General features: G+C 36.3%; 4 protein-coding genes and 1 pseudogene across 4 annotated transcripts; 4 read left to right on the forward strand and 1 right to left on the reverse strand.

Annotated features, from left to right (window-relative positions):
* The first annotated feature begins 850 nt into the window (after positions 1-850).
* Positions 851-2636, forward strand: LOC121776976 (annotated as a pseudogene).
* A 983-nt stretch (positions 2637-3619) lies between these two features.
* LOC121776977 (protein trichome birefringence-like 33) lies at positions 3620-6389 on the forward strand. The gene is made up of 6 exons (XM_042174111.1): positions 3620-3767; positions 4314-4524; positions 5026-5206; positions 5532-5737; positions 5810-5968; positions 6050-6389. Exons 1-6 carry the CDS (start codon positions 3620-3622, stop codon positions 6387-6389), a joined length of 1245 nt encoding a protein of 414 aa, XP_042030045.1.
* A 4363-nt stretch (positions 6390-10752) lies between these two features.
* LOC121776349 (disease resistance protein RGA2-like) lies at positions 10753-14928 on the forward strand. The gene is made up of 3 exons (XM_042173523.1): positions 10753-14364; positions 14503-14596; positions 14703-14928. The coding sequence occupies exons 1-2, from the start codon at positions 10824-10826 to the stop codon at positions 14553-14555; spliced, it is 3594 nt and encodes a 1197-aa protein (XP_042029457.1). The 5' UTR covers positions 10753-10823; the 3' UTR covers positions 14556-14596; positions 14703-14928.
* Positions 14929-18224: 3296 nt separating this feature from the next.
* Positions 18225-20462, forward strand: LOC121776978 (protein trichome birefringence-like 33). The gene is made up of 6 exons (XM_042174112.1): positions 18225-18360; positions 18466-18676; positions 18755-18932; positions 19605-19810; positions 19877-20035; positions 20114-20462. The coding sequence occupies exons 1-6, from the start codon at positions 18225-18227 to the stop codon at positions 20460-20462; spliced, it is 1239 nt and encodes a 412-aa protein (XP_042030046.1).
* A 2380-nt stretch (positions 20463-22842) lies between these two features.
* On the reverse strand, positions 22843-23813 carry LOC121775906 (abscisic acid receptor PYL4-like). The gene has a single exon (XM_042172995.1). The coding sequence runs from the start codon at positions 23685-23687 to the stop codon at positions 23052-23054; it is 636 nt and encodes a 211-aa protein (XP_042028929.1). The 5' UTR covers positions 23688-23813; the 3' UTR covers positions 22843-23051.
* Between the last annotated feature and the right edge of the window lie 2878 nt (positions 23814-26691).

Genomic DNA, 26691 nt, shown 5'->3' on the forward strand with positions numbered 1-26691 from the left:
CGCAGAAGTAGTCGCGGACTAACCTTGCGGCTTCCTCCTGGTTACGATGGATGTAAGTCCGGGAGCATCTTTGGGGCGGTGCGGCTTTCTCCTCTTCCCGGCGTCGATCTTCTTCAAGTGATTCTTCCATTATTTGACGCATTTGCTCATATGGATCCATGAGATCGATTAAATTTGGGGGAAGAATAAAAGAGATATGATTTGAGATGAAAATTTGAGAGGAAATGGAGATGATTTGGGAAGAATAGATGTGTAGTTGTGTGTGAAATGAAGATGAATTAGGAGTATTTGTAGAGTAAAAAAAATTGGAAACGGCTATAAAAACGGTAACATTACCGTTTTCACAACTTAATTTTTTTTATTTTGATTTTTTTAAAAAAAATAAATTATTGCGTCAGCGTGACGTATCTCACTCGCTGGTCGGCGAGTGGGCGTCACGTAACGCCTGGGAGCTCACCACGTCGCCTCGCTGCGTGGCGAGACGTCACGCGATTGGGATACGGGCTGGGAACGGGACGAGACGCTGCAACGCGTCCCGCCCCAGTTCCGTCTCGGTGTAAGGAGACACGGGCCACCCGCGTAACGCGTTGCGGGTGGCCTTAGGTTGATGGTTGACCATTGAAAAAACAACTCCACAACCATACAATATAAGTGATTCATTTAGAAAGTTGAGTTTAATGAATGTCGTTCTATCTAAAATAATGATACCATAATTATATATTGATGCAAAACTAAACTAAATTACTTATTATAATCAAAACCATCACAATGAAAAATTCCCCCCAACTACCTCATAATACTTGGTTATTATAACACACACACACACAAACCATGTACTAATTCCTCAAAAATGAAGGCACCGCCGCCGTCCTCCTTCGCCTTCCTCCGCAAGGAGCGGTGGCTGTCTCGGTACTTATTCACCCTATTAGCCTTCATTCTGTTCATCATGATCCTCTACGGCGAGAACTTCCGCTGCATCTTCGGCGTCCAATTCGAGAACAACCGCCCTTCCCGGAGCACACCATCGGGAACGAGTGTGTTGTCGTGTTTTGAGTCAAGTCGAGTCGAGTTGAGTTGAATTTTCATAAGGGCTAATACGGGTTTGATTTTTTTTTTGTGTTAAGAGAAAGAGAGAGAAAAGCTAACTTTCGTGGGGGGAGACAGGCTGCAACGTTTTTAGTGGGCGGTGGGTGTGGGACGAACACCGCCCGCTCTAAAGGAGGCGGAATGTCCGTACATTAACCCACAGCTGACGTGTCAGGAACACGGCTGCCCTGACACGGGGTACCAGCACTGGCGATGGCAGTCTCACACGTGCTCTCTTCCAAGGTTTTTCGATTTATCATATAAACCGAAAACCTCTTTTTACTAGTATAATTAATTTCACTGTGAATGCAATGACTTCATATTTTTACACTAATAAATGAAAAACGGCAGTTTTAACGTGACATTAATGCTAGAAACTCTTTGAGACAAGAGAATGATGTTCGTTGGCGACTCTCTGAACCGGGGCCAGTTCGTGTCGATGTTTTGCCTCCTCCACAAGATAATACCGGACCACGCCAAATCCATGACCGTCAACGGTTCGATTAGGGTTTTTACCGCCAAGGTTCATGTTTATGACAACATTTATTCCTTCTAGTCTCATTTATTTTTGGCACGATATTTATGAAATTAAATTAATCAATAAATGAAAAATGGACAGTCGAAATTGAAATATGAGACATTAAAAATAGCTCGACTCGTTTACAGGATTACAATGCGACAATAGAATTCTATTGGGTGCCATTTCTCCTGGAGTCGAACTCAGTCGGTGCCATAGTGCACAAAATAAGCGACAGGTTGGTTCGGAAGGGATCCATCAACAAGCACGGCGAGCATTGGAAAGGCGTCGACATAATGGTGTTCAATACCTATCTCTGGTGGATGACTGGCCTCAAGTTCAATATATTGTAAGACTAGATGTAAAAAGGAAAAATTTCTGGAAAGATACTAAAATGATAAAATGAGACTATATTTCGAGAGCAATTTTTTTTGCAAACAGGCGAGGAAACTTCGACGACGAAGACAAAGACATAGCGGAGGTGCCAAAGGAGGAGGCCTTCCGGATGGCGATGAAGAGCATGTTGTGGTGGGTTAACAAAAACATGATCCCAACAAGACAAGAGTCTTTTCCACCACCATGTCGCCTATTCACATAAAGTCAGTGACAATCACAACATGATCACACAATTTAATTACTCCTTTCCACTCATAAATAAATATGTGATGCAGAATATTGAATAATATCTTGCAGAGCTATTGAATGGGGAGGTGGTGGGAAGGGAAATTGCTACAACCAGACAGATATGATAGATGATGCAAACTACTGGGGATCGGACTGTCGGAAGAATGTGATGAGCGTGATAGGGGAAGTGTTTAGGAAGTCAAGATATCCGATAACGTTGCTCAACATCACGCAGATGTCGAGCTACAGAAAGGATGCACACACTTCTATTTATAAGAAGCAATGGAACCCTTTGACGCCCGAGCAGCTAGCCGACCCGGTGAGCTATGCGGATTGTGTTCATTGGTGTTTGCCTGGACTTCAAGATACTCGGAATGAACTTCTTTTTGTTAAGCTTTTTTATCCTTGATTGATTCTCCAAAAATGAATGATTGGTTTCAAGGATTTTGTGTAATTGTAAGACAAAGTGAAGTTGTATATATTGGGGACATATATGATAATTGGTTTGACACTCCATAAATTGAGAAATTGAGAGAAATTTTATTGATTCTTTGTAAACACAAGAAATCTAGAGTTATTAGTACTTCCTCTTTGAGAATGTAAGTGAGGCATTTCTTGTTGTAGATTGATAGAGAATAAAGTAAATAAGTATAAAAAGAATAAAGTGGGTGAGATTAGCTAATTGATTTCATAAAACAAAAACGATTCACTTATGTTAGAACATCTCAAAAAGGAATATGACTTAATTAATTAATGTCGTATAGTTCAAGATGGGGAAGAAAGACATGGTGATTGCACTCAAGGTGCTAATAAGCCCAATATCTTAATAAATGAAACCAATTTATTTTTCTTGGCCCCATTATTTAATTAAAGACTTCAAAACTTTTATCTCTCCTTGGCCACCGCGGTGGCCATTCTCGGCCACCATGGACCACCGCTCTCGTTAGTCTTTCGAACAAGCATCCGCCTCTCCTTCCCCAACTTACGACTGTCAAAGGCAAATTTATTTTTAGTAACCCATTGAGCATTAGACCAGAAAATCCATACCGAAATCCTTTGATAAGGTATCATACTGTACTGAAAATCACGATTTGCCGAAAATTCTGTATTTTTGGTATTTTTCCATGCGATACATTTGGTATATCGGTATTTCAATATTTTTCTCCATCCCTAATTCATGTTTATGAGTGTGTTTTAGGGAACAAATTTGCAAATATTGAAATTATTTTTGATAGTAACGCCCGAGTAGAAGCCGATCTCCGCATATGTTAACTCAGTAAATTAAGATCTATATTCAGAATAGTTTATGCAATCAAACATAATATTAACGTGTGACAATTTATCACAAGCGAGGTATAAAGCCAGCCTTATTTATATGCTAATATTAGTAAAATGAAGTTAGCGCTGCCGTCCTCAGCCGCCCTCCTCCTCAAGGGGTTCCGGTCACCGTACTTCTTCACCATAACGGCCCTCATTCTGTTCATGACAATCCTCTACAACGAGGACTACCGCGCTTACCTGAGATCGTCATGGACAACAAGTGAGTTGTCATGTTTTGAGTCGAGTTGGGTCAAGTCGGGTCGGGTCAGGCTTAAGGGCTAATATGTTACTCCCTCCGTCTGTGAAATATTGTCCACTTTTGTCATTCATTCTGTCCGCAAAATGTTTTCCACTTTTATTTTTTCCAATTTTTGATAAATGGACCCCACTTTCTATTAACTTATTATATTCATATTCTATTATAAAACTAATAGATATTAATATGGGACCCACACAATACTAACAAACTATCACGAGCAACAAGAGAGTTGTTGTGTACTTTTGCCATTTCAGCCCGTTCTTAAAATGTTGTCCACTTTAATTTTTTTTCCATTTTTTGTAAATGGACCTTATTTTCCATTAACTTATTTTGCCTATATTCTATTATAAAACTAATAGTATTAATATGGGACTCACATAATACTAACTTTTTCTATTAATTTTTCTTCGCATTTCTTAAAATCCGCGTCGAGTCAAATGTGAAGAACATTTTGCGAACAGGGAGTACTATAACTTATATGTGAGTGAACTATGTTTTGGTATTTAGAGAAGGGGGAAAAGCTGGCTTTCGCGGTGGGGGAGGCCGATAGCAGCTGCGACGTCTTCAGTGGGCGGTGGGTGTGGGACGACCACCACCCGCTCTACGAGGAGGCCGAATGTCCTTTCCTTTCTTCACCCAATGTGTGTCAGTTACACGGCCGCACCGACACGGATTACCAGCATTGGCGATGGCAGCCTCAAGCCTGCTCTCTTCCAAGGTTTCTTTTTATATATATATATATATATATATATATATATATATATATATAGTTAATTTCACAGCGAATGCAATTACTATTTTAGTCATTCAGTCGTAAAAGACTACAATAGTAATGCATTTTTTTTGAAATTAATGTAACATTTGCACTCTAGTCCCATATGGAACAAAATCTTCATTTTTTTGGAATTAATGTAACATTTGGAATCTCATATGGAACAAAAGTTTTGCTTTGTTATGTACTCCATTAATTTAATAGTATCATAACATTCTTACAATGGAATATACTTTAATTTTCATAATAACCAACTTCATATAACCAAACTTTGCCTCAAAATTGAAATTTCCTGCTAGAAATGATAGTTTAATCCCGACTCTATAGGAGTGGAATTCCAATTTTTTGTTGCATTTAATTTCATTATCAATTTATATGTTCTAAATTAAAATTGTAATTTCATGTAAGTTAGCTCAAAATTAACATCTTACGGTTGAAACACGACAGTTTCAATGCGTCACTAATGCTAGATACTCTTCGAGGAAAGAGAATGATGTTTGTGGGCGACTCTCTAACTTTGGGCCAGTTTTATTCGATGGTCTGCCTTGTACAAAAGTTCATACCGTCAAACAATGCAAAATCCATTACCATGGAAATGAACCGTTCGCTCAAAGTTTTCACAGCCAAGGTACTCGATTTTGACCTCATATATTCCTTCAGCCTCATATCAAATCTCACATTTATTTCGGGTACCGATAAAGTTAACTAGCACTGGTGTGCCACCACCTATAAAGAATTTAAAAATTGACATATGTACCCCTGATAGAAATCCATGGGTTTCATCCTAAAACAAATTGGTGATAGGAGGAGAGGCTCATGAGACTTATACAGTGGATTAAGCTCTTTGTGTATACTGATGTGGGATATTATTATATTCATTTTTATGTTTCAATTGCCAACAACCCCACAATTTAACTTTAAAAGATAAGACATTTAAAATTACTCGTTTACAGGATTACAACGCTCGTATAGAATTCTACTGGGCGCCATTTCTACTCGAGTCGAATGCCGACAATCCAAAGATACACAGAGTAAAACAAAGCGACAGAGTTGTGCGAAAGGACTCCATCAACATGCACGGCGATCACTGGAAAGGAGCCGATATAATGGTATTCAGCACCTATATCTGGTGGAGGACAGGTCTCAAGTTCAAGATACTGTAAGCATTGACTATAAGTCGATTTTTCTGCGTGCGCTCCTGGCTATAAGTCAATATCATTTTTTCCAGCAGACAGGGAACCTTCGACGACGAAAACAATGACATAGCGGAGGTGGCGACCGAGGAGGCTTATCGCATGGCGATGAAGGGCATGCTGCGGTGGGTTAACAAAAACATGGATCCGAATAAGACGAGAGTCTTCTTCACTAGCATGTCGCCCGTGCACGAAAGGTCAGTGTATGATCATACAATATTACCTCTTTTTTCTATAATAACACTGCCTAATGCAAAATATTGAATTATATTATACAGTGCTATTGAATGGGGAGGTGATGAGAAGGGAAATTGCTACAACCAGACAGTGATGATAGATGATGCTAACTACTGGGGCTCGGATTGTAAGAAGAATGTGATGGCCGTGATAGAGGAAGAGTTCAGGAAGTCGAGATATCCGATAACGTTGCTCAACATCACGCAGATGTCGAGCTATAGAAAGGATGCGCACACTTCTATTCATAAGAAGCAATGGGACCCTTTAACGCCCGAGCAGCTGGCCAACCCGGTGAGCTACGCGGATTGTGTTCATTGGTGTTTGCCTGGACTTCAAGATACTTGGAATGAGCTTCTCTTTGCTAAGCTTTTTTATCCTTGATTGATTCTTCACAATGAAATGGATGGTTTAATTTTACGGATTTTTCGTAATCGTAAGGCAATGTCAAGTTGTATATATTGATACTCTGGTTCGTTTATAAAATTGGAACGGTACAGAGACGATACATATGGCTTAGTATTTCAACACAAGTATACGAAAATATCAACATAGTTTTATTGAGATTTTACATGCATTATATTGAGATTTTTTGATGTATTTGTTGACAAAAATCTGTTTATCAACATGTACGAAAACTGAAATAAAAATCATAAAATTTCATCATCCGAACGTCGTCGAAACATATGCAATTGAGATCTCGTTAGAATCCTTATACAATTACCTTTAATTTGATATGTTTTTTGCGAAAAAATAATTTAAATCAAGAGAGTTACGTAAATTTAAAGTTTTAGGTTAATTTTTATAAGAGAAAATTTTCATTAATACCCTTTAATTTTATTTAATAATTATTTAAATTTAAAATATAATCCACTTGACATTATATCAACCACTATATATCCTAATCTAACGGTTAAAAATTGGTCTTAATTTTGGATTGCTAATTAGTTAGCAATTGACCACATCCCTACAGAGATATATATCAATGGAAATCGAAGTCAAATACGCCCCCCCCCCCCCCCCTCGTCCCAAAAGAATATACCATTTGGGTTCGGTTCTGGCTTTAATGCTAAATTGATAAAGTAAAAGGTAGAAAGATAAAATAATTAAAGTATTGTTAGTGAAAAATGGATCCCACCTTATTAAAGATAAAAGAGTTTTCAAAATTAAAATAATGCATATTCTTGTGGAACGGATTAGAAAGAAAAAAGTGCATATTGTTGTGGGACGGAGAGAATATAATTTATACAATTGTGCTAATATGAGAAATAGTACATGTTTACATGAGTTTGAATGACAAGACAAGATTGATAAAATAATTTAATTAATAATAAATATTTAATTACAATTCGTGATGCATAAATTGACACTCTAATTCAAAAATTACGACCCTTTAGACCAATGTTTTAAAAATCGGACCGGCAAGCGAACCGGAGTCGTTACTGGTTCACTGGTTCAACCGGTTCACTGGTCGAACCATTAGTTGAACCGGAACACTGTTTATACATATATATTTATTTATTTAGTAGTAAATAATAAAATTTAATTATATGTTTTATCAATAAATAATATAGTATTATACATTTAATAGTATTATTATAGAAAACAAGTCTTGTACTAGTATATTAGAATATTTAATGAATACAATATTAAAAACTAGTATTAAACTCTATGTATAATTATATACTCCTATATTGTAAAATATTAGTGATTGTAAAAATATAATTAAAATACAAGAAAAATATTATAATTAACAATTTCTTAAAAGAATATAAAATTAAAATGAATTATCTTAAAAGAATACAAAATTAAAATGAATTATTAGTTTCGGTGGAAAAAGAATTTCAAATTTAATGTATAAGGATAATTAATGTTCATAATATTTCAAAATGACCATGTGGTGGAGTGGTAAAGAAGTTGGTATTTAGAGATGAGGTTATGTGTTCAAGTCCTAACAACAACAAATTTTTAAAAAATATTTTGAAAAAGTGAAAAATCGGTTTCCGGTTCACGGTCTGACCGGCCGGCCCCGGCCGGTCCGGTTTTTAAAACACTGCTTTAGACTCTATGGATGAGGCCCAATACACAAATGAAACAATAACTATAAACAGATGCTATAGTTTGGATATTCTGTTCATAGCCCAAACAAAAAATTTGTAACAAATAGGCCCATTTTCGTTCTTGATCCAAAAATACTAGTAGTAAATAGAATTCTAACAATATACACTATAAACTGTGAAATAAAATTCAAAACACCCAAATAAAATCTCATACACAATAATACTCCCTTCGTCCCTAATAATTCATCAGCATTTGACCCGGCATGAGTTTTAAGAAATATAATAGAAAGTGGGTTGAAAAATTTGGTGTCATGTGAGTCCTACTTTTATATATTAGTTTTATAATAAAATGTGAGTGTGAATGAGTTAGTGGAATGTAGAGTCCACAACAAAAAAATGGTAAAAGTGAAAGGTGACAAATTTTTAGGGACGAATGAAAAAGGAAATAGGTGACAAATTTTTAGGGACGGGGGAAGTACTAATCCAATCCAATCACTTCCCCAAAATTCTAACTCCATCACTATCTCGACATCGTAATAGTAAGCTTAAGATCACTTTTAAGATTAGTATAAAGTACCAAAAATATTCCAATATATTTAAGACCAATATCCGTATTATTGATAAATAAGTTTCCTCATTAAAACAAGGGCAAACTGCACTAAAAGTTATTTAACTTTTTTCATTTTCCGGTTTTTTCCACGAACTAAAAAATTGGCGTATAATGTCATGAACTTTACCAGGTTGTTGGAATTTCCCATTTGACCCGATCCTAGAGTTTTCTGGTCGAAATCTTGCGCACGTGGAAAGCCTGAAATCTGACGTGGAAAACGCCGGAAATTCGTTAGCCCTAAAAGTCACAAACTTTTCCTATTTTCCGGTTTTTCCCACGAACTTTTCCCATTCTCCCGTCGCGATTTCTTCTCCCAGGATTTCTGTCGTAATCCAATTTCAAATTTTTACCATATCAAACAATCGATTTTTGGTCAATTTTGATTGAAAGTGCGATTTTTTGATTTGTTCAAAATTAGTGAATTTTCTGGTTTGAATGTATGGTTTCAATCTCAATTTTGTTTTTTTAGAATAATCATTCTAGCTCCCAAATCTTGACCAATTCAACGTATCTTTCAACAAATTAAACGATTTCATTCCAAAAGGCCTTGTAGGAAAATCGAAGAAATAACTTCTCGACATTTCTCTTTGTGGGAAGCCTCTTGACACCGTGTGCCCCAAAACTCCGGCTATTTCTACGAGTGGCGGAGGTGAAGGGGAGAAGAAGCTATCTGGCGGCTCCATTGCGGGAAATGCATTTGGATCTGTTTTAGGGCGGTTTCTCCTGCTGTTACTATTATTTATCCTGTGTAGGAAGTGGGGCAGGAAGAAGTCGCGGTCAGTCGACGTGGCAGCTTTAAAAAAACAGGAAAGTGACTCTCTGCCGCACGCAAAAGCCCCTCGCCGCCGTCGTACTCATTGTCGTCGGCACCGATTTGAGAGTGAAATGAAAGGAATTTGGGGATGAATTTAGGGTAAGAAAATGGAGTGTGAATTAGGGTAAATTTGGGGATTTTGTGGGTTAAAATACGAGTAAGCTTAATTTTAACACGTCAGTACACACTCAGCACTCGCTCAGCAACCACGTCAGCTTAAAAGGACATGTCAGCAGAATAATTTTTTAGTTCATGGGAAAACCCGGAAAATGGGAATAGTTTGACTTTTTGGGCAATTTGCACGTCAGCACCTACGTCAACTTATACGCTCAGCAGCCACGTCAACTTAAATAGACACGTAAGCTTGCTTCATGGCCGGAAAATCAGTCATGGAAAAATGGCAATCGAATATAAAGTTCATGACATTATACGCCAATTTTTTAGTTCATGGGAAAAAATCGGAAATTAAAAAGTTTGTGACTATTAAGGCAGTTTGCCCTTAAAACAATAACTACTCATCACAAGCAAATTGGTTCAAGTCAAACTCCACCTTTTATGGGAAGAAACTTTGTTACGAGAGTTTGAACAAATCTTTATTAAATAAAAAATTTCAATAGATATATAATACTCCGTATGTTTATTATATCTGGTCGTCGAACCACAACTAAATTTTAAACTAAAACAAAAAAGTTGCTTGGAAGAATTAAAAAATATAAGAAAATGAAAAAGAAAAGCATACTTGAATGAAAGTTAGCCTACACAAGATTAGCATATTTATAAAGTTAGCCCACAAGATAAGCATATGCATAATAAAATATTAAAGGGAATGGGATCCTATTCTGTGCAGAAAATGAGCCCATACTTTTCCTTTTAATTAAAAAGTATTTTTGTTTAATCTTAAAAAATACTATTACGAATTAATTAAGTTATAAATAATGATCATATAATAACTCTGCCAAACTTACGCCATCTAAAAGATTTAAACTTTCGTTTAACTCTCTGTGTTAGAGAAGTTGTTTAACATTATTTGTATTTTTGTTTTTGGTAACAGGATGGCGCGTATATTCAACTCTCGATCAGTAGCATTTTCCATTCAGTAATTACAATTCTCAATCCTTTTATCAAGATTAAAAAAAAAGTTGTAGGCAAGAATTAAAATAACAGTAGTATGAAAATGAAAGCAAAGTATCTTGAATGGAAGGCTGTAAAGTGTGAAGTGTAAACTATACTGCAGCTCACCACAATTATTCTTATCACTTTCGATTGCAGCTCTCTCCTTCTCTCTATACCAATTCATTCTTTGCCTCTTTCTGAATCAGTTACAAACTCAAACAATGGAAGGAGAAGCTGTCGCCGCCGTCATTAAAGTTTTAGTTCAAAACCTCATCGACCATTCCAAGACAGAGATCTCACTGATCCGAGGTCTCGACAAAGAAGCAGCAAAGCTAGCTGGGAGTTTAGATACGATCCAACAATTGTTGAACGATGCTGAGAGCCGTACCATTCCCGGTGGGGCTGTCAAAAGCTGGCTGAGGAAGCTCGAAGATGTGGCGTTTGATGCTGACAACGTTTTGGATGAACTCAACTATCATCTTCTCTCCAAACGAATCAAGTCCATCAAACCCATGAAAGAAAAGGTACTATCATGCTTCTCATCTTTGAGTCATATTGCGCATCCCAGAAATATAGCTCTTAAAATCCAAGAAATCAATGAGAATTTGGAGTCCATTTACAAAGAGGGAGCCGGGCTTGGCCTCCAAGGGAGGATTTCCAATGGTGAGCAAACTTTGCCTACTTTTGAAACCGATTCCTTCTCACATGATCCAATTTTCATTGGAAGAGATGAGTTGGTGTCGGAAATAGTTGAGATTATTAACACTAGTACCACAACTGATGAACGTGTAATTTCTATCTTTGCCATTGTTGGAATGGGAGGATTGGGGAAGACAACTTTGACTAGAAATGTCTTTCATCATCCAAAGATAAAAAATCACTTTGGTTCACATAATTGGGTGCATGTTTCTCAAATTTTTGATTCAATCACTCTTTTCAAGAAAATCCTCAAATGCTTAACTTCTACTGATAAAGTTGAAGTTGAGAGTAGGGAAGATATTATGAAAAAGCTTCAAGGAGCTTTGACTGACAAAACTTATCTTCTAATTCTTGATGATGTTTGGAATCAAGATCGTCCCAAATGGGATGATTTTATTAATTCTTTGGTTGGCGTTACTTCTACCAAGAGGAATGCAATTGTTATTACCACCAGAAATATGGAAGTTGCTTCAACTATGCAATCACTTCATACACATGAGCTCAAAGGATTATCACATGAAGATTGTTGGTCAATAATCCAAGCAAAAACTTTTGGAAAAGAGGATATTCCATCAGAGTTTGAGGCCATAGGGAGGAAGATTGCAACAAGATGTCAAGGTTTGCCATTAGCAGCCAATGTAGTTGGTGGAGCACTATGCAATAAATCTGAAGAAGAATGGCTCTCGATTGAAGAGAAATGGCTTTCACATGATGAAGGGGATCGTATCACAGAGATATTGAAGTTGAGCTTTGATAATTTGTCTCTACCGTCACTCAAGAAGTGTTTTGCATGTTGTTCGGTCTTTCCTAAAGGTCGCAAAATCAAAAGTCAGGAACTGATTGAGTATTGGATGGCAGAAGGATTTCTTGAAGCTAATGGAAACAATGAGATGGAGTGCTTGGGCGACAAATTTATGAAAGTTCTTTTGCACAACTCTCTACTACAAGTTGCAGAAAGAGATGATTATGGAAATGTAGAGAGTTGTGTGATGCACGATCTTGTGCATGATCTCGCATGTTCAATTTCAGGGTCTTCTAATAATACAGAAGGCGGGAGCCGAGTGAGATACATGATACATGATGGAGAAAGTCGTATTCCAAAAGAAGTGGCAAAATATCTACGTACGTTATTGATCGAGGGATACATTTATCGTAACAAATTTGCAGATTTCGAGCGTCTACATGTTTTAATTCTTGCAGATATTGGATGTGAAAAGTTGCCAAGTTCGATAAGAAAGTTGATACATTTAAGGAAACTTGATATTTCGTTGACGCTTATCGAATACTTGCCGGACTGGATTGGTGACTTCCATAAGTTGCAAACATTAAACGCATGTTCAGAAAGCTTGTGGGAACTGCCTAGTACTCTGAAGTACTTGATTAATTTAAGGCATCTTTATATCAATTCCTTTGCAAAGTTGCCTGCCGGGATTGGGAATTTAACTTCTCTCCGGACGCTAGAGTATTTTAATGTTGGCAAAAAGAATGGATGCAAAATTGAAGAGCTCGGGAGTATGAATGGTCTCAAAGGAAAATTGGAAATTTATAAGCTTGAAAGGGTTGAAAACGAGGAAGAGGCTGAGAAAGCAAGTCTATCTAACAAGTCAAAAATATTGGATTTGTGTTTGAGATGGGATGATGATAGAGAAGTTGAAGCTACAAATGATGAGAATGTGTTGGAAGGCCTCCAACCTCACTCTAATCTGAAGAAGCTACAAATTGAAGGATTCAAAGGCAAAAAATTTCCGTCATGGACCCAGAAGATGGCAGTTGAAAATGTAACTCAAGGCTGTTGGATACCACTTAATAAGTTGATTGAGATAAAACTCTCCAAGTGCTCAGAATGTGAAGAAATCCCAATGTTTGGGCAGTTGCCAAATCTCAAGTCTCTCTGGTTAGAAGAATTGACAAACTTGAAGTCCATTAATTCTTCTTTCTATGGATTAATGAATGAGGAGACACGTATTGTTTTTCCAGCTCTAGAAAGGCTTGTGTTGGATGACATGCCTAATCTTGCAGAGTGGGCAGAAGAAGAATCTGCAGGTGCAAGTGATGTGAAGGTGTTTCCTAACCTCCAACACTTGGAGATCTCTAAGTGCAAGCAATTGATGACTTTTCCTAATTATTCGTGGTCATGCCTCAAAAGTTTGATCATCAAGGGGACTGGGAGCATGCCTTTAAGATGCATATTCAAGACGAAACTAAAGTTGCTAACAGAGCTTTGGATAGAAGGAATAGATGATCTGGAATATCTCCCAAATTGGCTATTCTATAACCATCCCAATCTCTTGGAGTTAAGTATAAGAATGTGTTCCAACTTGAGAGAACTACCAGAGGGTCTAGGCACCCTCAATTCTTTGGAGAAGTTGATTATAACCTACTGTCCAAATTTGGAACGAGTATCAGATATTGGTGCACAACAATCACAAGGAAGCCTCACATGTCTTAAAACATTGGGGATTTGGGAATGCAAAGCTTTGCTGTATATACCATGTGAAATGGTAGGATCCTTGCTTGAGAAACTGGAGTTGAAGGAACTAAGAAGCCTAAAGAATCTTCCCGAAATAATTGACCATCTGCCGAAATGGCCTCGTCTAACACATTTTCGAATTACTAATGTTTCTCAATTTATGGCAAGTTTTTCTGGTCATGGGTTAGACATAGATGTTAGTATGGAGGGATGTATGGAGAGCGTTGAAGGCTTATTGCAAGGATTCAACTCCCGCTCACTTCGGGGTTTAGAATTGAAAGGGAGGGAAGGTTGGGGAAATTTGCCAGAATCAATTCAACATCTCACCTCTATCCATTGGTTAAAGATAGAGAATTATGGAATGGAAGAGTTGCCTGAATGGTTGGGGAACCTCTCATCTCTAAGGCTCTTGCATTTATATAATTGCAAGAAGTTAAGGCGTCTACATGCACTGCGGGGCCTCACATCACTTCATATCTTAGAAATCGAGGGCTGCCCACAAATAAGTATTGAACAACAAAGTGATGCAGCTGATTCCCAATGGCCCAACATTTCCCATATCCGCATCATTCAGATTGATGGAGACAGAATAGGTGAGTATGAATACATTTTCTTGTTTCCTTTTAATAGAAACAGTTGAATGTCTATTTCCTCACCACCACATTATATTGACTTTCAGTGACTTGTTGATTTTAACCTTTTTCTCCATTAATCATTTTTGTGTTTGATAGTTAAAGGGAGAAGGAGAAAACATACTAAGAGTTTGATGAGTGGGTGCCTCTAAAGTGTCCATTTGAACTGCTCAACCTGTCTTCATGTTTACTGGTAAGAAACATCCTCACATTGCAATTCTCTTTACTTTCTCTGCTTTTTAATGATGGGATTATTAATTGAAGAGGATGTGAATACCCATTGTCTTTCTCATTTTCAGTTGTGGAATAGCAAGACTTATCCATTGCTCGATTTTGCTGCATTGCTCGCCTCCCAAAATGCAGTGTTTAAATATTCTAGTGTGTCGTCTATGATGCTGCTCATTTTGGGTCTAAATTCATATCCAATAGAGCTTTTAAGCCAAATTTTGTTTTTTGAATTTTTAATAGGTTTATTAAATATTTTATATTAATTATTTTCAATCCCAATCAATTACTTAGGGGAAATTGTTTTACTAACAAAGTTTTATTTCATCGTGTATCTAGGGCTATTTTGGCTGGGAACGATCTTTATACTACTTCCTAGGGGTGAGCAAAAAAACCCGAAACCGAATATCCGAACCGAACCAAACCGAAATTTTGAAATTCGGTTCGGTTTTTCGGTTCGGTTCAGTTTTAAAAATAAAAAAATTTTGATTTTTCGGTTCGGTTCGGGCGAAGAAAAAAAACCAAAAAACCGAAAAACCGAATTATATGTATATTCTATTAATTTAATATATTATATTATGTATATAATATATATATTCTTTTAATATACTCTACTATATAATATATATTATATGTATTATTAATTTTATATTAAATATAAATATTCTATTAGTATATATAAAATAAAATAAAATACACATATATAAATATATATTTATATTATATTTATTTTTTTTCATGTTTTTCGGTTTTTTTTCGGGTTTTCGGTTTTGTTCGGGTTTTTCGGTTTAGGTTTTTCGGGTTCGGTTCGGTTTGGATTTTGAACTAAATTCGGTTTTTCGGTTTTGGTTCGGTTTTGGCAAAAAACCGAACCGAAACCCGAATGCACACCCCTACTACTTCCCAATTTGGGCATAAATTTGTAGTCAATCGCCACGTTTATTTGTTTTACTTTATTATAGCCCAATTCTTTTTGAGGCCACAATTGAGAAGGCCCAAAATTAGCTTTTCATTTTAAATTGTAGCCCAACAAATCTTTAATTTCCTAATCCACGTCTGATCCGTAAATCTCTCCACCTCAACGCCAATCAGTTACCATTTCCATAAGGATATATGAATTGTTTTAGCCCATTAAGATTAAAAAGAAAATTCAAGTTAAAAGAAATTAAGTGAACGAGGTGGGCTTTTCAATTATATAGCATTGTGTGGGCTTTTTGAATATTTTTGTGGGCTTTCTGTTTTAATATAGACTATGTCCTAACTGTGCTTTTCATTATCACATTTAAATAAATTACTAATACATGTAACGTTTTATTTTTAAGAGCCGTCTATTAATTATTTAATCAAGCAAATAAATAATTGATCCAAATCTGTAGTAATTATATAACGTGGGCTAAATGTTGAATGACGTTAGAATTGTTTCTGTGGTGAAGGGTGTGCAGTCTTACATAGTTGGTTAATACAATAGTTGGTTAATACAATGGAAATTCGATCTCTCTGCAACAACTACATGGGAAAATAACCTGAGATTTTTCATTACCATAAAACTTTTAAGTATAAACTTGGTCGTGAAAACTTAATATTGCATAGAAATGAAAATTTCTTCAAGTTCGATATTATTAGTATAGTGTTAATTGTGTTAGGTAGCAAACGTGTGATCTTTTTTCAAACCTGATCTTTTTTTAGTGGACAATAAAAAATGACAAATGTGGTCTATCTTTATGGACAAAGGGAGTAAGTAATACTCATTTATCTCTGAACATTCTAAAAAAGAGAAATACGATTCAGTTAATGTAGGATGAGGGAGTATTTATATTTCAAGACGGGGAAGAAAAGAGTTGTTGATTGCATTGAAGCTGCCAAGTTTTCTTTGCTCGAGTTATTTTTTCTTTAGTTTTGCCTATTAGTTGATTAAAAGTCAAGTTGATTATATTAATTTATACTCCTTCAGTCCCGTTAAAAATGAAACATTTATTTTTCAGTATGAGATTTTAAGTAGTGTAGTTTTATGAGTTAATAAGGAGAGAAAAAAGTAAGAGAGATAAAAAAAATAGAAATAATATTGTTTTCATTTGTGGAAACGTTTTATTTTTAATAAGAATGAGACATATGAGTACATTACAATTTTATTTATTTTTAAGAATGAGACATATGAGTACATTACAATTTTATTTATTTGGTTATGATACCAAAATGTACTTAAAACCCATTATTCAAATATGTATCAAACCCTATATATATAGGATTTTTTCGTAATTCATGATTTATTTAATTCGAGCTTGATACATTTTGGTCAAGCGCCTATATAAGTCAGTAGGCCCATTACTGCAGCCCCCATTGCTAATTATTTGAAAATAAAATAAACTTTAGTAGGCCCATTACTGATAGTATAACAAGCCCAAAATCTAAATAAATCAAACCAATTCATTTTTCTTGACTCAATTGTTTAAATAAAGACTTTTATAGTCTTATCTCTCTCTCCGGGCCACCGTGGTGGTCACTCCACCACCACGGATCGCCGCTCTCTTTCGTCTTTCAAAAGAACCGCGCCTCTCATTCCACAGCTCCGCTTCTCAAAGAGAGTTTATTTTCTTATATTTTATGGGCTTTCACTCAAATTTATTTTTAGTTGCCCATTACGCATTAGGGCCAGAAAATGTAATTGGTCCATTATAATTAGCCCAGTATGAATTGGAGTGTTTTTGCATCGAGATGAACAAAATATCCGTAATTAGAATAATCAAATTGCACAAAATCAATGTTTAAAATTTGGTTCATATCATCATTCGAATTGTTTTCTTAAAACTAAAAAAATTCAAAATCCAAACACTAGTAATATTTAATACAGTAGATAAATAAAACATTTTATCTAGATCTAGATAATATTTTATTTAAATACTTCTAATATAATATAATAATGAAATTCTTTCATTTTAGTTATTCCGATATTTTTAGAATTATTCGTTTAGTTCCGACTTTGTTGTAATTTTTTTTTGGATTTGGATTTTGGATATTCTGAATTGGTTCTGATTTATAGTATCTTAAAATTCAAATTTTCAAATCTGATTGAATTAGGCAAAAAAGTGATACGAAATCCGAATGTTCACCCATATTTACGAATTTGCATCTGATAATTATAAAAACTAAGTTAACGAACAAATTTACTAATTTTGAATTGTTTCATTGTGATAGTAACGCCAGAGTAGATGCCGATCTAATCTACATAAGTCAATTTAGTAAAATAAGATCCATATTATTGAATGTGTTATATAATGTCGACTCTTCACCTTCTATTTATAATATAGTAATAAATTTATTATCAAACTCTCCATAAAAACTTAAAAACTCGTTTTCTTTAAGGATAATGAGTTTATGGAAACGTATAAGGTATAAAAGATATTGAGTTTATGGAAAGGCAATTTGTATATATATGATAATGATTGTCATTTTAAATTAAAAAAAATAAAAAAATCAATGCGTAATTAATTATTGTAGTAACAATAAAAACTTCCTCCCAACTATTGCATACTTTTATATTTATTGACTCCTCATGCATATTAATCAACATTAAATTATCACATAACCACCAAAAAAAAATGAAGGCAGCGCCGCCGTCCTCCGCCTCCGTGTTCCGATCACCATACTTCTTCACCATGACGGCCCTCTTTCTGTTCATGACAATCCTCTACAACGAGGACTACCACGCTTACCTGAGATCATCATGGACAACAAGTGAGTTGTCGTGTTTTGTGTCGGGTCGGGTCGGGTCTGGCTAAGGTCTAATATGTTACTATAACTTATATACTACTATGTGTGAACATTTTTTTTGGTATTTAGAGAATAAAGGAGAAAAGTTGCCTTTCGCGGTGGGGGAGGCCGATAATAGTTGCGACGTCTTCAGTGGGCGGTGGGTGTGGGACGACGACCGCCCGCTCTACAATGAGGCCGAATGCTCTTACCTTTATTCGCCCTTGTGTGACAAATTCGGAAACCCCGACACGGATTACCAGCATTGGCGATGGCAGCCTAAAGCCTGCTCTCTTCCAAGGTTTCATTTTACTTAGTATTGTTAATCTTCATGTAAGCTTGGCTGAAAATTAACATCTTACGTTTGAAACACGAACAGTTTCAATGTATCAGTAGTGCTAGAAACTCTTCGAGGAAAGAGAATGATGTACGTGGGCGACTCTCTAAATGTGGGCCAGTTTTATTCGATGGTCTGCCTTGTACAAAAGTTCATACCCTCGTCTGCCAAATCCTTTTCCACTAGATTTAATCGTTCACTCAGAATTTTCAGAGCCAAGGTACATGATTCATACCACATACTATACTCCTTCAATCTCATGTCACATTTTTTTCAAGCACGATCATTTACGAGATAAAGTCAAGTAGGAATGTAACTAGCGTACTATTAGAAATGGGCCACTAGCGTACTATTAGAAATGGACCACTCACCCCTTAAAAATAGCTTATATGGTTATCCACAGTTATATAGATTAGATGGGATCTTTATGTGGGACAGAATTTAGAGAATTTAACACGCCCCTCACGTGTGGGCCGGAAAGGATATCGGTCTTCGGATATCGGTCTTCCATCACGTGGGTAGGCAATGCAAGAGATAAGAAAAGGTTATCGGTCTTCGGATATCGGTCTTCCATCACGTGGGTAGGCAATGCAAGAGATAAGAAAACCATCATGGGTAGGCAATGCACGAGATAAGAGAACCATCATCGATGTGGGTGGGCCGGAAAGTACATCGGTCTTTCACTTGTGAGAGGTAGATAAGAGATAAAGAGAATTAGAAATGAGCCACTCACCCCTTAAAAGGGCTTATAAGGGAAGGGTTATCCATATTTATATAGATTAGATGGGATCTTCACCAAGTCAATGTGGGACAGAATTTAGAGAATTTAACATGTACCACCACATATACAACTTAAAAATGAAACATTTAAAAAACCCTAATCTGTTTACAGGATTACAATGCCACTATAGAATTCTATTGGGCGCCGTATCTCCTGGAGTCGAACGCCGACGATCCACTGGTACACCATATAGAAAAAAGCGACAGAATTGTCCGGAAGGACTCCATCAACACGCACGGTGATAACTGGAAAGGAGCCGATATACTGGTGTTCAACACCTATTACTGGTGGATGACGGGTCTCAACATCAAGATATTGTAAGCATTGACAGACACACATCCAATTTTCGATATTTTCAAAAACTTGCTTTCTTTTTCCAACAGACAAGGAACCTTCTACGACCAAAACAGAGAGATAGAGGAGGTGGCGATCGAGGAGGCTTATCGGATGGCGATGAAGAACTTGGCGTGGTGGATTAACGAAAACATGGATCCCAACGCGACGAGAGTCTTCTTCACTACCCTGTCACCCGTGCACGAAAAGTGAGTGACATGATCAAACAACATAACCCCTTTTGCTACAACACTTGCTAATACAAAATGTTGAATAACATCTTACAGTGCTACTCAATGGGGAGGTGATGCGAAGGGCAATTGCTACAACGAGACGGTGAGGATAGACGACGAGAAGGGTAAATACTCGGGATTAGACAACGATAAGAATGTGATGAAGGTGATAGGGGAAGAGTTCGCAAAGTCGAGATATCCGATAACGTTGCTCAACATCACACAGTTGTCGAGCTACAGAAAGGATGCACACGTGTCGGTTTATAATAAGAGGAAATGGAGCCCTCTGACGCCCGAGGAGATCGCGGACCCGGCGACCTATGCCGATTGCGTTCACTGGTGTTTGCCTGGGCTTCCGGATACTTGGAATGAACTTCTTTTTGCTAAGCTTTTATATCCTTGATTATATTTCTATTTCTATTTCTATTTCTATTTCTATTTTTCGAGTACGTGAATAGAGGATAAGTATGAGAAGAACTTAATTATTGAATTTTTTTGCATATTCTCTCTTACTTTATTTTTCTCGATATTTTATTTTCTTTGCTTAACTAACAAATTTCATTTTTTTAATTTTGTGCCAAAGAAGACGCTTCTATACAATATTATTTCATTTATTTGGTTATGAATCCAAATTATTATTCGAATACGACCGGGTATACGGAAGACCATTTTGGAACACTTGTATATTTAAAATAGGCCTATAAAATAATTATTCAAAAATAAAATAAGGTATAGCATGCCCATCAATGAAAGTATAACAAGCCCAATATCTATATAATCAAATCAATTTTATGTTTGTTAATCCCATTAATAAGTTAAAGAGTTTTAAACGCTCGTTTTCTCCGATCACAGGCCTTTGCCGTTGTGGTCTTTCCGCCACCGCGACCGCTGTTCCGATAGTATTTCCTTCAATCTATATGGGCTTTTCAGCATTATATCCATAAAATGTAATTGGGAGTGTTACTCTGCATAATTTCCGAGTAATTTCCAAGTACCTGGGTAGAGGTTAGCAAAATATCTATAATATATTAATGGGAATAATTGAGTTGAAGCAAATCAGGTCAAAATTGACAAGAGAGATGTGTGGTCTCTCAATATTTTAATTCGAACTCAACATTATCTGAAATTAATTTTATGTGACATTGTCCTGATATATATAAAATATCGAACTGCATATTTCCAATTGAATTACTTCCATCTTAATTTATCAAATTGAACACTGCATGTATATTTTATTAACATTATTAAATATGATACTCCACTATATATAATAAGACAAAATATACAGTAAATTTAGTTCTTGTGTTACACATAAACCGACACGAGACCGTCCAAGTTTTTTAGGAAAAAAAATCTTCCAACTGCGCCACTGAAATAAATTGACCAACCCCAAGAATTGACTGCATTATATTTACAACTTAATTCATTTATACTAATAAAATTGGAAACACTTGGAATATTACAATTAGGAAAATCAAGAATCACTTAATTAATGTATCTTGTTACTATTATTCGTGTAGTAACTGAATTACATGCAAGGCCAAATAAATAGCTTCTTACATTGACAATATAAAACATTTACAATAAATATAATAGAAAAGCTTTCTTAGTAAAATAAATTAATAATTGCATAAACAGAGAGGACAATCATGAATTGAATGGCCTGCTTGGCCACTTGCACATCCTTTCATCTGAGAAAATTAAAATATTAAAAGAAAATTCATGGAAAAGAGATAGAAAACCCCAAAAGAAATTAATAGCAAGACAAGTTGTGATTTATTTGTACAACAAGTTGGCTTTGATTTCAAATTAGGCTGATTAAAGCTGTTTGATTGATTCCTCATTTCAACCAACAAAGTTGGCTACTTGAAATATATTTATATACTTGTATTTCTCTCTCTTCATTTCAATGTAGAAATTTCCATGCATGACAAAGTTAAATGTATTTTCATTTTATCCACCTATATGATTTATAACACCTTAGTGATGCATAATTTATGTGTGTTTTCTAGAAGCTCTACATTTTTCTTTTTTGATGGTTAAATGAACATAATGTTGCCCGTTAATAGTGAATCAGTATTCAAGGACAAAAAAATGCCATTGTTATTAAGTGTAACTTAACTGCTACATAATTCAAAAGGATTTATATAATAAAATCATCCATTTAATTCATTGCTTCGGTGATTTTAGAGCTTAAAATGTATTCATATTTTGGGTTATGCAAAGATTCATAAATTGTTGCTCGTGTTAATAAAATTATGGCCTCGTTACTCGAACAAGTAATAAATTTCAGCAAGCATAATACATTTATATTAAGTGTTCACAAAAATAATACTCCCTCTGTCCCACCTCAAGACTTTCCATTTTGGATTGTGTCACCTCAAGTGATTGATTTCATTTTTTTAGCTAAAAACAAAACTTCAATCATCTTTCTTACTTTATTCTTTCTTTCTTACTTTATTCTCTCTTACTTTTTTCCTCGCTCATACTTATTTTCTCCACTTTAACTCAATACTTATCATTTTCTTCATTCCCATATCGAAAAGAAATCCATCACATGAGATGAAACTGAGGGAGTAGTACTGTTTTATTTTACTTTCATTGTTTAATTATTTTTCTAATAATTCAGCTTGCACGGAAGTGGACGTACATATCATGCATACACACATTTTCTCTAAATCATATCTCAATCAATATATAGATTTGGTAACCAATCCTAATTCACATAATTTATTTAATCGCAATTATTTCATTTAAATCCACAAGAAAGAAAAGAAACCAAATACCTAAAAAGATCTTTTGATTAATTCAAGCATAAAAATATGTACAATAACTTGCCAAAACACATCAAATAATGATCTCCAAGAACTAATTCCACATGATTAATTTAAAACACCAAATATCAGCCCATATAATTTAGCTTTAAAAGAAAAAAAATTAGAAACCCGATCTACAAAGAAAAAGTACCCCATCCTCACCAAATTCGATCAGACTATTCTTCATTGACGGATGAAGTATTATTTTTCCGCGAAATCTCTGCGAGAGACTGCAGATTGCACTTCACAATGGTGTCGACGAACGCCCGCGTCTCCTCCTCCGTATTCCCCGGCGGCACGTCCACCACGTACGACTCCACCACCACCGTGCCGCCGCCGCCTCCGGCGGCGGCGGCCACGGTGGTGACGGATCGGTAGTTCCGGAGGCGGTGATCGCCCCCAACGACGCTGAACCCGATGACGTGGCTCTCATCGTCCAGGATCTCGAGCCGCTCGGTGCTGGTCCCGGCCGGGAGGCCGGAAACCACGGCCACCTCGCGGAGGGTGCCTACCGCACTGCCGTCCCCGAGGATGACGTGGCAGCTTTTTAAGAATTTTTTGTACTCGTGGGGCCGGTCGAAGCGGCGCACCACGGACCAGACGGCCTCGAGGGGCGCGTCGATGGCCTGCACCGCCGCGGAGCAGCACTGCTCGGGGGCCACCGCGTGGGTGTGGTGGCGGAGCAGGTCCACGGGGAGGGAGGCCCCCGCGGCCGCGGCAGGGCAGACTGGGGCCGGCGAGGGCGCCTTCGCCCTCACCGACCTCTGGGGGAGGAAGCTCATGGGCTTGATTATTTGGAGGGAGGAGGGCATTTCCTTATTTTTTTGGGGTTTTGTGGGATTGTGAAATTGGAGTGATGGAGATAAGGAGTGATTTGGGGTGGTATATAAAATGGTGGATGGATATGTGAAGAGAGAGGGAGACAAGTTGTAGTAATAAAATGGAGAGGTTTTATTCATGGGAGGTTTGTATGATGGGAGCAAGTGGGAAGGGCAAGTTGGTGCTTTTGTTTTGGAAAGTGGCTGTAATTACGTGGTGTGGAATGACGAGAAAGCCCGTGTGGATATAACTGCCGACGGCCGTACGTGGGGGCCGGATTGGGATGGGAGGGATCTCCACTGTAGTTCTGATGTTCTGACTACCTAAGCTAGCAAGTAGTCGTAACATCTGCACTTTTTTTTCTTTTTTTCTTTTTATACTAATCGAATTTTTATTCAAATATTCTTTCATCTTGGGATTATATAAGGCTAAAATATGTTTTAACTTCGTATTTTTGATGTATGTGAATCTTAGATATCTGATATGTGAAGGTGAGACTGCTCAAAGCGTAATGAGATTTTATCTCAAAACGGTAGGAAGAATGAATCACTAGTATATTGAAATTAATCTCAATCTAAGTGTAGCAGCATATACTCCTTCCTCTTCTGGTTCATGTATATATATGATCGATTTTTGTTCAAATATTCTTTCCATTTGTGGGATAAGTTACGTCTAATTAAATCTTTCTTATTTGTTTGATATCTGAATATTATTGTATCATGTCATGTTAAATTCGACGGATTTCGGTTCGAGAATTGATCTTATGTTGGCTTTTATTCGAGCTATTTACCGTATCGTTCATTGAAACATACTCCCTTCGTCCCATAAGAGTATGCACTCTTTCCTTTTTAGTCCGTCCCACAAGAATATGCAGTTTCTAATTTTGGAAACTCTGTTATCTCTAATGAGGTGAGACTCATTCTCCACTAACAATATTTTATTTACTTTTTCCCTCTATCTCTCTCTTACTTTATCAATTTTGCATTAAAACTCATGCATTACCCGAAGTGCATATTCTTTGGGGATGGAGGGAGTATATACTCTTTCCGTTTCACTCTAAGTGGCACATTTTTTCTTTTTTGAAATGTTCCACTCTAAATGTCGTATTTCTAAAAATAGAAACATCACTCTCTCTATGTTTTCCTTCTCTCTTACTTAATCTCTGCACTTAACTCATAAAATAATACTACATAAAATTATGATTCGAAAATGAAATGTTCCACTTCAAAAAAACATAGTACTCGTAGTCTCTTATCTTTACATACTAACTCGAATAAGTCATTTATAACGAGACGAATGGATAATTAATAAACTCTTTTCCTGTTGACTTCATTAGGGAATTTTCAGTAGCACTAGCGATCATTCTAAATCGTCCAATACTAACCCCAAAATGCTTAACTTTGTCCCATTGAGAAAGAATTGTGCATAAAGCAAGAAATTCAAGAATTAAAGTAAAAGTCTTTGTTTTTGTTGAAATTTGAAGGAGGAGAATGGAAAAGGTAGTTTGAAATGAGATGACGATCGATGTGTTATTTTTGTAATGGACTATGGTTTTTTAGTTCGTTAACCTTTTTTTCCACGTTGGAATTCAATTTCACAAATAGTTTCCGATTTAACTTAAACAAGAATTTGTGGAAATTAAGAAGAATTAGAATTTCATATATTGTCATTCGAATTTTGTGATTAATGTGCAAAATCACAATTATATATGTCAGAGTTAGTGTATAGCCCCTAAAATCATTAATTAATTATATACGTTATAGTGAATATATAACCAATTCGCCTACTTCTAATTAATTAGATTTAATTGTCGCACAATCGGTTATAACTTACTCCATAAGCCACGTGCATGCACTCTATAGTAATTTGTAATTTTATTTTTGAATACACAAACAACTTATATTACTACACATTTGATGCACAATAAATATACCACACATGTGATGTAAGATTTTTCATCAAAATTTTCAAGTCGAGTAATTTATATACACAAAAATTATGGACAAAAAACCAAACTTATAATGACATTGGATATTTTTAATAAAGAACTATATATACTAATACTATTAAAAAGGCATTTAATTGGTCTTTTTCTTAATTCTTATATATACATATGTAATTTTTATCTTCACATAATCACGCGACGGCGATGGTATCTCATGTCTACCCTTTTTTTCTTGAAAATTAAATGTTACTTAAATGTATATAAGAAAAAGTTGTTGTTGCTTTAATATATTTCCTCTCAACGATGATATTAAGAAGCTAATCATTATTTAATCAAGTGGTTTATTGATGGGGTACGGACTAAACAAGCCCAACAGCAGTGACGGCCCATCAGCCCAAAGCCCAAGGAAGAGTATCAGTTCGGCATTACCAAAGAGTTCGGCCCCAGCCTACAGCTCGGTAAAAGCCGACCAGTCAAGCTCTACTCTCAGATCGGCTAAAGCTGCTCGGCAATAGTTCAGCAGTTCGGTCTCAGTATTCGACCGAACTGGAAGATAGTCAACTCATGCAGGATCACATGCAGGATAGTTCGACCGAACTGGGAGATAGTGGACCCATGCAGGACCTCCACGACATCCACGACATCCACGACATACTTAGTGGTGATGTAAGCCACGACCTAGTTAGTGGTGATGTAAGCCACGACCTAGTTAGTGGTGATGCAAGCCACGATCTTAGTTCAATGTATAAATAGAACTTAGATCAGAAGGAAAAGGGAGCTCTCGAGATACATAAAAGATCATATAGCAAGTCTGTATTGTAAGCTGTAGAAAACAGATCAAGCAATACAACTCTACCCTCTTTTCTTCCCGTGGACGTAGATTTACCTCAGTAAATCGAACCACGTAAATCTCTGTGTCGTGATCTGCATTTTCCTGCATTCATCACCATCAAAAATTCGCCAAACCATCACTGGCGCCGTCTGTGGGAAGCAGAGAACCAAATTTGTGATAAAGCGAATTTTTGACCCTTTTTCCACCCCAAAAAAAAATG

Source organism: Salvia splendens, chromosome 18 (genome assembly GCF_004379255.2).
Source record: "Salvia splendens isolate huo1 chromosome 18, SspV2, whole genome shotgun sequence".
In the NCBI taxonomy this organism is placed as follows: Eukaryota; Viridiplantae; Streptophyta; class Magnoliopsida; order Lamiales; family Lamiaceae; genus Salvia; species Salvia splendens.

Excerpts from the sequence above, each read along its gene's own strand:
- LOC121775906 (XM_042172995.1), bottom strand. The coding sequence starts at position 23,687 with ATGCCCTCCTCCCTCCAAATAATCAAGCCCATGAGCTTCCTCCCCCAG.
- LOC121776349 (XM_042173523.1), top strand. The coding sequence starts at position 10,824 with ATGGAAGGAGAAGCTGTCGCCGCCGTCATTAAAGTTTTAGTTCAAAAC. Across the intron at positions 14,365-14,502 it reads GATTGATGGAGACAGAATAG|TTAAAGGGAGAAGGAGAAAA; the intron begins GTGAGTATGAAT and ends TGTGTTTGATAG.
- LOC121776978 (XM_042174112.1), top strand. The coding sequence starts at position 18,225 with ATGAAGGCAGCGCCGCCGTCCTCCGCCTCCGTGTTCCGATCACCATAC. Across the intron at positions 18,677-18,754 it reads AAAGCCTGCTCTCTTCCAAG|TTTCAATGTATCAGTAGTGC; the intron begins GTTTCATTTTAC and ends AAACACGAACAG. Across the intron at positions 20,036-20,113 it reads CTGTCACCCGTGCACGAAAA|TGCTACTCAATGGGGAGGTG; the intron begins GTGAGTGACATG and ends AACATCTTACAG.
- LOC121776977 (XM_042174111.1), top strand. The coding sequence starts at position 3,620 with ATGAAGTTAGCGCTGCCGTCCTCAGCCGCCCTCCTCCTCAAGGGGTTC. Across the intron at positions 3,768-4,313 it reads GAGATCGTCATGGACAACAA|AGAAGGGGGAAAAGCTGGCT; the intron begins GTGAGTTGTCAT and ends TTTGGTATTTAG. Across the intron at positions 5,207-5,531 it reads TCAAAGTTTTCACAGCCAAG|GATTACAACGCTCGTATAGA; the intron begins GTACTCGATTTT and ends ACTCGTTTACAG.